The sequence below is a fragment of the Nicotiana sylvestris genome, chromosome 1, assembly GCF_000393655.2.
Source record: "Nicotiana sylvestris chromosome 1, ASM39365v2, whole genome shotgun sequence".
Taxonomy (NCBI): Eukaryota; Viridiplantae; Streptophyta; class Magnoliopsida; order Solanales; family Solanaceae; genus Nicotiana; species Nicotiana sylvestris.
The window spans coordinates 50,917,998-50,931,015 of record NC_091057.1 but is presented as its reverse complement, the minus strand read 5'-3'; the positions used below and the strand labels follow the sequence as shown (position 1 = coordinate 50,931,015).

Below are 13,018 nucleotides of genomic sequence, written 5' to 3'. Positions count from 1 at the left end.
CGAAGTAAATGAAAAATAGCCACTATTTTGTTGCAACAGAGACCGGTCTAGCATAATATACTAGAGTTCGGTACACTTGTGTATGAACTCCAGCATATTATGCTGGACCGGTATACTTTGCTGATTCCAGTATAATATACTGGAGACTAGAACAACTGTGCTCCAAACTCCAATATATTATACTTGACAATTATACTTGCTGGAACTCCAATATATTATGCTGGAGTTCTAGTGTACTTATGCTGGAACTTCATCATATTATGCTGGAGTTCCAACATACTTATCCTGAAACTCCAGTATAATATGCTGGAGTTCAAGCATACTTATGCTGGAACTCCAGTATAATATACTGACGTATTTTTCGGGATTTAAAAAATATTTTCGCTCAAATTTATCTTTACATGAAACGTGGCTAAATTTCGATTACTTTTAAACTATGCATATAAATCTGGCTATTTTTGAATTCCTCCCCAATTTTCTTTGAGGTCAGCCCAGGAGCAGAAAATGCCCTAGTCAAAGAACGCCACTTTAGGTGCTTCTACAGTTTTTCCTCCAAACCCAACTATGGCAAACAGCAATGCTGCTGCAAAAATACTTGAAGAAATCATATATGACATATTTACCCGGCTGCCTGCTAAGTCCATAGGTCATTTTAGGTGTGTATCAAAGCACTGGTGTTCTCTTCTCTCAGACCCAAAGTTCATCAAAATTCACCTCACTCTCCATTCCCACAAACATCTAGTGGATAAGCTCATTGTTGCTAGTCATTTTCTTCATACTATCACCTTTACCCACGACGCCCAAGGTGAAATTGATGTCATATCAAGAAAGCTTGATTTTCAGCAGCTCTCAGACCACTGGTTAAGTGTTGATGGCTCATGTAATGGCTTGGTATTGGCGATTCGTAGGGGAGAGGCTAAATATTTTATCAACCCCACCACCTTAAAGTACCATAAAATTCCAAATTTTGATTTGGCTCTTCCTGTATCAGATAGCTGTAGCATGTATGGTTTTGGGTACGATGTTGTTAATGATGATTATAAGGTGGTTGCTCTTTCTTACTATGATATAGATGAGCCTGATATAGTTGATACTTTTGTGGATATTTACTTTTTGAGAAAGGGTCTTTGGAAGAGACTTGGGAGTTCCCCTTATGATCATTCACTTACTGACCCTGCGTCTGGGGTTTTGGTAAATGGGGCTTTGCATTGGTTGGTTAGTAGAACTTCTAATAATCCATGTGTACTTGTTGCTTTTGATTTAAGTGATGAGACATTCTTGGAGGTACCAGTACCTCCTACGGATTACAATTACTCTTTTTTTGAACTTGTGCCTCTTAGAGGACGTCTTTGTATGTTCACCAGTTTAAGTAAAGACACAATAACAATCTGTTTGATGGAAGACTATGGGGTTAACGTGTCTTGGACCATATTTAGGCAAATTTACATGATTCTCCTTGTACACCATTGTGTTCAATGACTGATGATGATTTTGTAATGGAGGTTGACGAAAAGTTGGTTGTCTACAACATGAAAGAGGATGATTTGTGGGATCTGGGGGTTGATGTTAGTTCTGATATGCATACAGCTCGAAACTTCGTTGAAAGTCTTGTCTGTCCTTCCTTTGGCAATGGAACCGAGGGTTAATATAATGCTTGATGCGCGAAATGGTTGTCTGTACAGGTATTACAAAAACATTTTCACGTTTTCTTATTCATTTTTAGTCTTTATAGAGATTTTTGAATTTGGTCCCCATATTTGATTCAATAAAATGAATGCTACTAGCCCATATAATTTTGTGAATGGCAATTCTTCTATCACGGAGAAAATATACAGTGAAGACTTTATTTGAAAATATGGTGGTTCACAAAATAATCCATCTTTTCTCCGGTTTTTTAGATTTGTAATGAGAAGTATAATGAATAATTTTTACAGTGGGGTCTGGAAAAGGTAGGGTGTATGCAACCTTGCCCTTACCTTTTATGAGGTAAATAAGTTGTTTCCAATAGACCCTTGGCTCAAGAAAACTGTTTTCAAAACAAGTTTGAAAATGCAAGAGTAAAAAGTATAAGATGAAATTATTGAAGAAAAGAAAAATACTGATAGTAAATATAGTAAAGATAACCAAATTAAAAGAAACAACAATAGTAATAAAATTGAATAATAAGATAATAACTGATTAATAATAATACTGATAAGGAGAATAGGGAGCAAATAAGGTGCTCTAAACTAGGACCAAGCTCTCCCGTAGAAAAGAGAGAAATTGCTCGACTATCTACTAACCTTCTATGCTAATCTTCAATGCCTATGCTCTCCTATTTAGGGTTATTGTCCTTGGTGAGCTGAAGATGTATCATGTTCAGTCTAATCATCTTTCCCCAATTCTTGCTCGGTTTACCTCTACCCCTTCTCATTTTTATCCCCTTGTTGACCAAGCAAGGTCGCACGAGAACACCAACGGAACACTCTCTTATTGGTGGCACATATGCTGTCTCGAAAGGAAGTGTTAAATGCTCCGTCTCTTCTCTGAATCATGAGCTAATCTGAGAATAAAGTAACTCATCTTCTGTGCTATACATTTTTAAGCAATGTGAGGGTAAAACTGCTATCTAGCTGCTTTAAATTCCGGAGAAGAAGTTTATATGGTCTATCTCCTTGATTTTGACCCTAAAGACTATAGATCATGCTGCTACAAAATGAACGTAGTGTTAAATGAGCATATTAGAGTTAAAATTTTAAGTTTTTTATGTTATATTCTCTAGTATTATTTATAAAAACATTATAATATTATCTTAATTCTTAACTATATGAGAATATAACATAAGAATCTTAAAATTTCAACTCTAATATGCTAATTTAACACTATGTCCCCCCAAAACCCCAACGCCCCTGCAAAAATTGGTTTAATTAACTAGAATTAATAGTCGAGGGTAAAGGGCATCATTTCATGGCTTTACATTGGTTTCTTGAATTGCCACATATAACCGTATTGACACTGTTTTGATGCTTGCATAGGAATTAAGTTTCCGCGGACATGTCCTGGTGCACAAGGTAGGGATAAGGTCTGCGTACACACTACCCTCCCCAGATCCTACTATGTGGGATATATGGGGTATGTTGTTGTTGGACCTGTCCTGGTGCTTCTATTGAATGCAATGTTGTGTTTGTGCAGAGGCCTCAATCTCTAAATAATTTTATCTCAAGGGTGTTATTTCTTCAGTATGATGTTATACAATCATTATGATTTCACATCTGAAGAAAGATCACCATGATCGGAGAGTTTTCAAGAGAGACTTACATTTGTGGTTTGTATCTGGTGTAGTACAAGCACTGCAACACCATCCGGAGAAAAGTCCCCTTTTGAGCAAACTTGAAGATTTATTTGTCGAATGCTTATATCTCCGCTAAGTTTCTCAACATTGGAATGATGCATGCTCATTTGACAAGAGGGTTTACATTATGTTTTCCTATCATGTGAAAGCAGCAACATTTTCCTTTATATTGCAGTACCAAAAATTCTAACTTTGTTATGTTTTAGCTTATCAGAAATACCTGTGTCTAATTCTCTTCTTTCTGTTGGTGGAAGATGTTACAAATCACCTATCTCCTGGTGTGCTGTTGCCACTAGAATAGGTAAAATAAGAAGTTTAACATTAAAGAGTTTCCAAATATAAATAGATGGCATTTTTCTTAAGAAACGATAAAGAGAGTCCTATAAAGTAGAACAGATGGAGTATGAGGTTATTTAGGTTTATAAACCCAATATCTAAAGGGTGAAAATCATTTTCGCCCTCCAGTTTTGTGTTAACAATAAAAAATTCTCTTCCAATTTTTGAAAATAGACATTTTCTCCGTCATATCCTACTCAACATCTATTTTGCCTTGCCAAAAACTGGAAGACATGATAGGCAGCCGACGACATGGCCCTGCTTAACTTATACATTGGGGTTGAAAACCGTATCAAACTGAAATGTTAAACCAAATCGATTAAAAATTCGATTAGGAATTGATTTGATTTGGCTTGGTATTAAGTAAAAAAATTCAAACCAAACCGACATATAAATATATAATATATAATTTTTATATATACTTTTAAGATTTTTTATAAAATTTTCTTTAAAGAATATCTAAACATATTTGTGATTCTCTTATGGGATGTAATAATTTATATGAAGTGCTCCATATTTATTAACTTTAAATAATGGGCTGTATAATCACTTCCTTATCAAGTGTTAGTGAAATGCGTCAATCTCTTTGTTCTTCCATATTCATATGTCAAGATCTATTAAATCACCTTGTTGTCTTGTTCTTATTCTGCTTTTATATGGCTTTTTGGTACTGTTCCTTCTTGTCTATATTTTCATTAATGTGGTGTTTATGCTTTCCTAACATCCTCTCTATCCTCACAAGGTAGGGGTAAGGTATTCGTACACACTACTCTTCCCAGACCCCACAGTGTGAGATATTACTGGGTATGTTGTTGTTGTTGTTGTTGTTGTTGTAAGATCTATTAAGTTCTTATATCTTTTTCGAATTTGAAATGGTATTTCGAAAATTTAAAATTAAATAGAACATATCATTTTATAGATTCATATTTATTTTTATGTTTAATTATTAAATTCGATTAACCTTGAAAGTGTACATCAACGTAAAATTGTTGTTAGACGACTAAGAAATAACTATCATGTGTTACTAAGAAAATTTTTCCATAAGAATATTTTAATAGATCATATATTTGTCAACTTTTTCAATTTTTACTAAACATTTATTTATAAAAATTTAACAAAGTAAGATTGAATAATATTCATATAACAAAATACCCGAAAAAATACGATAAAACCGAAACAATCCAAACTGATATAGTTGGTTTGGTTTGGTTTTGATAAAAATCGAACCAACTCGGTCCATGTACACTCCGACATATACATAATTGAACACATATTGAAAGATGTTGATAAAATGACACCTCCGAGTAGTGGGTACCTCGTAGGACCTTGACCCTATGGGGCAACTTATTGAGGCTAACGGAAAAATCTGTAGATAAAATATTTGATGAGAAAGAAAATTGGTCCATTTTCAAAACTACAAGCAAACTCTCTGTCAGGTGTATCTACCTTACCTTAACTTGTTAGAGTCAATTTGGAACATAAAGGAATGAGTTCAACAAGAAAAGGCCACTTGATTTCAATATAACAAAGTTGTGAAAGTCTTTTGTTGTATTTTTATTTTTAATATCCTACTTAGTCTTTCAATGAGTATGCCTTGGCATCGTGTTTTATACCGTTGTATTAATGATCCTGGTCGGTTAATTTATGTTCATATAATGCGTGATTCTCTGATTGTTGATCGAGCCGATTCGATGACTTTATATGAATTAGCGATTTTGATTTTTGATACTTTTGATCTTATTCTTGATCCAATGTGGAGACAAGGTAGCGTACATGCATAGTAGCTAGTCAGTGGGGGTTAAGAGAGTGCTTTGTTAGTGTTCTCGGTCTTAGAGCAACCTTATTTGATCAACATCGGGATATAAAACGAGCAAGTTCTCGTCCCATATACTAAGTCTAACTACTCCATGTAATTTGGCTCAATCTCTCAGTACCATCACCACCACCAGAGCCTGAGCCCGACACACATAGAAGGATTTAAATATAATGTATTTTCTATATCCATAGACTAGTTTATCATTTACAAGTGATGAATACGAAGAGAATTGATCTAGGAAAACATGTCAATATGACGTATAATCAATGTTTGCCGTAATATTTCCATTGACTGTTACTGAGTACAAATGATGAACTTCTGTACTTTGAGATTACTCAAATTTTACCATCTCATCCATAAAAGAAAAATGTATTTTTATTCAATTCTTCTTCAACTATTTTTAAATAAAATAAAAATATTTGAGTGACAACTTTAAAAATGGGGACAACTAAAAGCGTCAATTTAGATATTTGACCTTTCCTAAAATTTAAAAGCAAATGTACCCTTGCAATCACAAATCGAGTGTCTAACACTTATATACTTTCTTTGAAGTAGGAGTGAGCATAGTTTGGGCAAATAAGAAATTCAAATTGAAATCTGATTTTTTTGAATTTTTGAATTGCGGATTGGATTTCGAATTAGATGTTGGATTTGGTACTTTAAATTTTTGGATATTAGAAAATTAGAATTTTTTATACTTTATTTAGTTCATTATCCATATACAAATAATAATAAGTTCGATATCCTACCCATTATAAATTATCTCATATTCAATATTAATTACTAAGTTACTCGCAGAATATTTTCTATTTGGACATGATTTTACTTTTGCTATTTCTTATCGGCCTTATTAATGTCTCTGTTGTATTTTCTTGATGATGATTTAATTATTCGAATACTTTATTTAAATAATTATAGTGAGAATGACGAACTTTGTAATTTAACATGGCAAAATACCTTAAACCACCCCTAAACTTGGCTCAGATTATTAGTATCCTCCATGAACTATGCCCGGTCTTAATTACCCCCCTCAACTTGGCCTTTTGAGGGTAATTACCTCCCTAAACGCTGATGTGGCAAAAAGTGTAGGTGCACTCGCCTGCCACGTGGATTTTTCTGTCTATGTGGCATTTTTTTTAAAAATAAAATGTTTTTTACCCTTTAAGAATATTACTTTTTTAGATAGTTTTTTTCGAATAAAATTTATGATAAAACTTGGATATAACTACATAATTTATGCTAAATATTTTTATTTGTCCAAAAATAATAAAGTTTTAGTTAATCTTTTTTTGAATTTGACCTGAAAATAAAGATTTATATAATTGAAATAAATAGTCAAGGCATCTAAAAAAGTTATAAAAAATACACAATTGAAATAAATAGTCATTGCATCAAAAGAAGAAATAAAAAGAGTGTAGAATTGCACTTGTAATCTTCAATTATACACTCGTTTTATTTCCTCTTTTGATGCAATGACTATTTATTTCAACTGTGTATTTTTACTTTTATAGGTAAAATTTGTAAAAAGAAAAAGTAAAATAAAATTAGAGCACAGTAATTTAGAGCTATATAAAAATTTATAGCCAAAATAATTAATTTCAAACTATGTATTTTTTATAACTTTAAAGATGCCTTAACTATTTATTTCAATTGTATAAATCTTTATTTTCAGGTTAACTTCGAAAAAAGATTAACTGAAACTTTATTATTTTTGGCCAAATAAAAATATTTAGCCTAAATAATGTAGTTATATCCAAGTTTTATTATAAATTGTATTCGAAAATTTTTATCTAAAAAGTAATATTCTTAAAAAGTAAAAAACTAATTTTTCTTCAAAAAAATGCCACATAGGTAGAAAAATCTACATGGCAGGTGAGTGCACACACATTTTTTGCCACATTAGCGTCTAGGGGGTAATGACTCTCAAAAGGCCAAGTTGAGAGGGTAATTAAGACTAAGCATAGTTCGGGGATGCTACTAATAATCTGAGCCAAGTTTAGGGGTGATTTAAGGTATTTCGCCATTTAACATAAATGCTTTCTTTGGATATTAATTTTTATGACAAGAAGAAGTATATCAATTTATAGGTGCAAAACCAAAAATCCAAAATATTCAAATCAATTAATTCAAAACCGAATTTAAAAAATCAGATCATTTAGATTGAATATTATATTGTCAATATCTAAACGGAAATTTTTATATCTTACTCGAACTGCCCGCCCACCCCTACTTTGAAGTTTAGCAAAAGCATTTAGTTAAAACCCTAATCCGCACTTCAGAGACTCCGTAGTTTCTCCTCCAAATTCACCTAACTATGGCAAGGAACAACGCTGCAAAAATACCTGAAGAAATCATATTTGACATACTATTGTGGCTGCCTGCAAAGTTCATAGGCCAATTTAGGTGCGTGTCAAAGCAATGGCGCAAATTTCTCTCAGACCCACAATTCATTAAAGCTCACCTTGCTCTCCATTCCCACAAACATGAAGAAGATAAGCTCATTGTTGTTGATTGTTCTCTTCTCACTATCACCTTTACCCACAATCCCAAAGATGATTTTGATGCCATATCAAGAAAGCTTGATTTCAGCAACTCTCAAACAATTGGGTAAGTGTTGATGGCTCATGTAATGGCTTGGCCTTGGCGATTAATAGGGAAGGTGTTAAATATTTGATCAACCCCACTACCTTAAAGTACCATAAAATTCCAAATTTTCATTTGGCTCTTCCTGTGCCGGGTAGTTTTAGCATGTACGGTTTAGGGTACGATGTCATTAGTGATGATTATAAGGTGGTTACGATTTTTTATTATAATGATGTGGATGAGACTGTTATAGTTGACACTTTTGTGGATATTTACTCTGTGAGAAAGGGTCTTTGGACGAGACTTGAGATTTCTCCTTATGATCATTCAGTAACTGACCTTGCTTCTGGGGTTTTGGTAAATGGGGCTTTTCATTGGTTGGCTAGTAGTAAAACTTCTGATGAGTCATGTGTAATTGCTGCTTTTCATTTAAGTGATGAGAAATTCTTGGAGGTGCCAGTACCTTCTATGGATTACAATTACTCTTTGTTTGAACTTGTGGCTCTTCGAGGGCGTCTTTGCATGTTCACCAATTTAACTGTAGACACAATCACGATCTGTTTGATGGAAGACTATGGGGTTAAGGAGTCTTGGACCATATTTAGGCTTATGGCACCGAGTTTACATGATTATTTTTGGACACCATTGTGTTCAATGACTGATGATGATATTGTAATGGATGTCGAAGAAAAGTTGGTTCTCTACAATATGAAAGAGAATGAGTTGTGGGATCTGATAGTTGATGTAAGTCCTTCTTTGTATAAAACTCGAACCTTCATAGAAAGTCTTGTCTGTCCTTCCTTTGGCAATGGAACCGAGGGTCAATATAATGCTTGATGCGCGAAATGATTGTCTGGATAATGCTTGTCTGTATCCAGGTATTACAAAGACATTTTCACGTTTTCTTGTTCATTTTTGATAATCTTTAGTGTGATTTTTGAATTTGGTCCCCTATATATGATTCGGTAAAATGAATGCTACTTGCCCGTAGAGTTTTCTGTATGAAAATCCTTCCTTCCTGGAGAAAATATACAGTGATTACTTTATCTGAAAATATACAGTGGTTCGCAAAATAATACTTGTTTTCCAGTTTATTAGATTTGTAATGTGAAGTATAAGAAGAGTAATTTAACTTTGAGCATATGCTGTCTTTAAAGGAAGTGTTAAATGTTTCATCTCTTCTCTAAATCATGAGCTAATCTGAGAATAAAGTAACTCATCTAGAATTATTTTTGGCTCATCTGCTGTGCTTTACATTTTAAAGCAATGTGAGGGTAAAACTGCTATCTAGCTGCTTTAAATTCTGGAGAAGAAGTTTATATTGTCTATCTCCTTGATTTAGACTCTAAAGACTTTATAGATCAGGATTTGGTATTACTTATCGTATAAGAAGTTTAGAAAGCGAATACTTGCTGAATTCTTGATGCAGAAATATGCTGTTAATTTCAGGTTTTAACTTATTTGCCGATGAGAGGGGTTGCTCAGATGGTCAGCACTCACCACCTACAATCCCAGGGTTGTGGGTTCGAGTCACCAAAAGAGCAATAGCTCCAACAAAAAGGGATCAACGGGGAATCAAAGGGGAGGGAAAAAATATTTGCTAATTATCCACCTTTCTCCTCTTTCTCCTGTAGATTATTCAAAAGCCGCTGTATTTGCTTTGTCTAGAGAAACTATGCTTGCCGTTCTGATAAGTAACTATTTCTGCAGTAGTATCAATGATACATCTTTGTCCTCTTTCTCAAGCTGCTATCATGTTACGAAACATAGTGTATGAACCTGTAGCCTGAAGAATCCCCCTGCCCTCTCCCAACTCCCCTGAAAATTTTGGTTTAATTAATTAGAATTAATAGTCGAGGGAAAGGGCAGCATTTCATGGCTTTACATCGGTTTCTTGTTATGCCACATACAATTGCACCGTTCATATGCTTGCATAGGAACAAAATTTGTTTCGACAGAAGACTTGCATTTGTTGTTTGTATATGGTGAAGTACATAGAAGCAGTACTGTAGCGTCGGCAGGAGAAAAGTCCCCTTTTTAGCAAACCCTCATATTTGAGATTATTTGTTGATGTGAAAGTAGCAATATTGCCCTTTGTATTGCAGTACCAAAAGTTGTATTTTTGCTATGTTTTAGTTTATTAGAAAGAACTGTCTAATTCTCTTCTTTCTGTTGTTGGCTGGAAAATGTTACAGATCACTAGAACAGGGTAGAAACTTAACATGCAATTGGCTACCTTGAATCTTGGATAGTACTAGATGACAATGGCTAGCATTTAAGTTAGATTATATGATGGAACGATAGCACAGAAGTAATAGATTTTATAAAAGAAAAAGAAAACATTGATGTTACCAGCTTAATATGACAAGACATTATGCTTCCACTTCAAATAATTTATATATTTTTTCATTAATTGACACCTCAAAATAATACACCTATAGAGCACTTAAAATATGTAACCACCTTCTAGGAAGGGTGTTAACATCTTTCAAGCCTCCAACAGAACATACTAGCTACAAAATTTCGGATCAATGGGTTTTGTGGCTCTTTACAAATTTGTTTTTAGTTTTATGACCCTACATCTTTCTTTACACATTGAAGATTTACTTTTACACATAAGAGATATGTCTTTTATAGGTAAGAGATCTAAAACGGTCGTTTTCTTAAATTATAAATTGTAAAGGGGCATAATGTACAAATAGAACCAAAAATTTCTGAATCGAAAAATTACTCCTATAAGCTTTCTTTGAATACTTCAAATGATCTATCCTTTCTTTGATCTCCTGTTGAATCTGTGTTATAACTAACTCTGTATTAACAGTTGTCTCCTTAAACTGTTTCCAGTTTCTTGCTTTCCAAGTGTGGGATATGGATGTGCCTCAGAAAGCAGCTCAATTCAGACCTATTGCAGGTTGTGATGTTATCTATAAATACATTTCCAAGATGATTTGTAAGAGATTGAGGAAAGCACAATTGTTCCAATAGTAGCAGAGAACCAGGCAGCTTTTGTAGAGGCGAGACACTGGTGCATAATGTTATGATTTGCCGTGATCTGCTAAGACACCTCACCCGATCTAAATAGACCTAAGAAAGGCCTCTAACATAGTCAGCTGGGAGTTTATTGAGGAAGCTCTGAGAGGATATGGTTTCCCAGAGTCTTCTATTCAGTTGGTAATGACCTGCATCGCATCTACAAAGTTCATAGTTAAGGTGAATAGGTGTATTTTGTTGCATAGGTGTATTATTTGTTGCAAAATAGAAATAGTTTACTGCTAATTTATTGCAAAAGAGCTTGTTCAACACCAGATTTAAAAGCATGGCCCAGATTTATCTCCATTTTTTGGACAAAATACTAGTTTCAGCTGTGTCTTGGATAGCTAGAAAAGCAAGGATATAATTAATGAGGTTTCATGGCAGATCTTTGTTTCATTTATATAGTGATGTTGTTTAATTGAACATAAAGTTTAAGAAATAAATGGGAGCAGGATAGTAGCGCACTTAATGATACGGAGTATGTAGTTTTTGAGGTAGAAATTTCATGGGATTACCTATTTGCACAGTACTGTCATGAAATTTCATGGGATTACCTATTTGCACAGTACTGTCATGAAATTTCATGGGATTACCCATAGCTATTTAGATGCATGTTTCATTCCTTAATTTCCTTTCACTGAACAAAAACGATATCAAATAAAATTAACTGATTTCAAGCCTTTTCAAAATGCTGGTGTTCTATATGATCATCATAAAGCTCAACTCATTAGATACTATAGAAGTTCAATGAACACCGTGCTGAATTTCTCTATCATTTTCTTCTCCGTCACATTGGCCAATATATGATGCACTTACTCATACGCACAACGTGATTGCCCTCCGACCTACAATTTTTTTTTTTAAATATATATATTAGCACATACCTAACACATAGACCTTTCTTTACATAATGTGAAGTGCAATCAAATTGGAAAGAGTAAACTATGCAATAAGCCGATTTAACTTATATATGCATAAAGTTTAAAAAACTTATACACTATCAGGTTATTTAAAAGACAGAAATAACTATTATATATTATGTGTAAGTTGAAAATCCAAAATAAAAAAGGTGAGTATCATGTACAATAGATTAAACTTTGGAAAAAGGCCATTATTGCCCCTGTACTATTGGAAATAATATACGTTTATCGTCCGTTTCATTTTACGTTCAATACCCATCCTACCGTTAACAAAGTTGATGTAATTGCCCCTAACCCTAACGAATGGTCGATGTGGTAGCTAACCCACTCCATTTTTCTAAGTCAGCTGCCAAGTCAGCTTTCCATTAAGTTGAAAGCCCCAAAACCTAACAGATTCTTCTTCTCCCAAATTAGATTGACCAAATTTCACTCCTAAAATTTTGACCCGTAACCCAACGTCTTCTTCTTCTCCCCCAAAAGACACTCCATTGCGGAGAACTTAGGGTTCGACTGAAATCTTCCCAAAATTTCTCTTTTCTTCATTCTCGTCGTAGCTTTGGTTGATAAATGTTACAAGGCAGCCGTTCCTCACAGATTAGGTGTCGCTGTGGCATTATAACCAACCACTTCACTTCGTCTACTCCATATAACCCTGGAAGAAAATCTATAAATGTCCGAGGCCTAAGGTTGTTTAATTTCAATTTTCTTATTTTTTTTAAGTTTAGTGTAATTATGAAATCTACAGGTTTAGAGTTTTATAATGATTAGCTAAATGTTCTTTTTGAATTATGTTTGACAACCTAGTTCATGTAGGTTTTGGAAATGGGAAGATAAAATCTTCCCGCAAAGTGATTGGACTAATATTAAAGATGTAACATCGTCAATGGATGAGGTTAAGATGCAAAGGGACAAATTGAAGGAAGAAGTAATTTCCATGAAGGCTATACACCAATATGAAGTGAATAAAGTCATCAAGTTTGAAGATAAACTTGCAAAGAC

At 33.8% G+C, this 13,018-nt stretch overlaps 1 protein-coding gene and 1 long non-coding RNA gene across 5 annotated transcripts; both read left to right on the top strand.

Annotated features, from left to right (window-relative positions):
* Positions 1-472: 472 nt before the first annotated feature.
* On the top strand, positions 473-3,573 carry LOC104237991 (F-box/kelch-repeat protein At3g06240-like). Of its 4 annotated transcripts, XM_009792248.2 has the most exons (3): positions 473-1,682; positions 3,015-3,050; positions 3,172-3,573. In XM_009792248.2, exon 1 carries the CDS (start codon positions 565-567, stop codon positions 1,477-1,479), a length of 915 nt encoding a protein of 304 aa, XP_009790550.1. In that variant the 5' UTR covers positions 473-564; the 3' UTR covers positions 1,480-1,682; positions 3,015-3,050; positions 3,172-3,573. The 4 variants fall into 4 exon arrangements, with proteins under 4 accessions (XP_009790550.1, XP_009790549.1, XP_009790547.1 ...); XM_009792247.2 differs by lacking the exon at positions 3,015-3,050; XM_009792245.2 differs by having other exon boundaries at positions 3,015-3,573.
* A 4,131-nt stretch (positions 3,574-7,704) lies between these two features.
* On the top strand, positions 7,705-11,568 carry LOC104237993 (uncharacterized). The gene is made up of 2 exons (XR_713797.2): positions 7,705-8,944; positions 9,516-11,568. It is a non-coding gene; the product is annotated as an uncharacterized lncRNA (long non-coding RNA).
* Positions 11,569-13,018: the final 1,450 nt, after the last annotated feature.

Excerpts from the sequence above, each read along its gene's own strand:
- LOC104237991 (XM_009792247.2), top strand. The coding sequence starts at position 565 with ATGGCAAACAGCAATGCTGCTGCAAAAATACTTGAAGAAATCATATAT.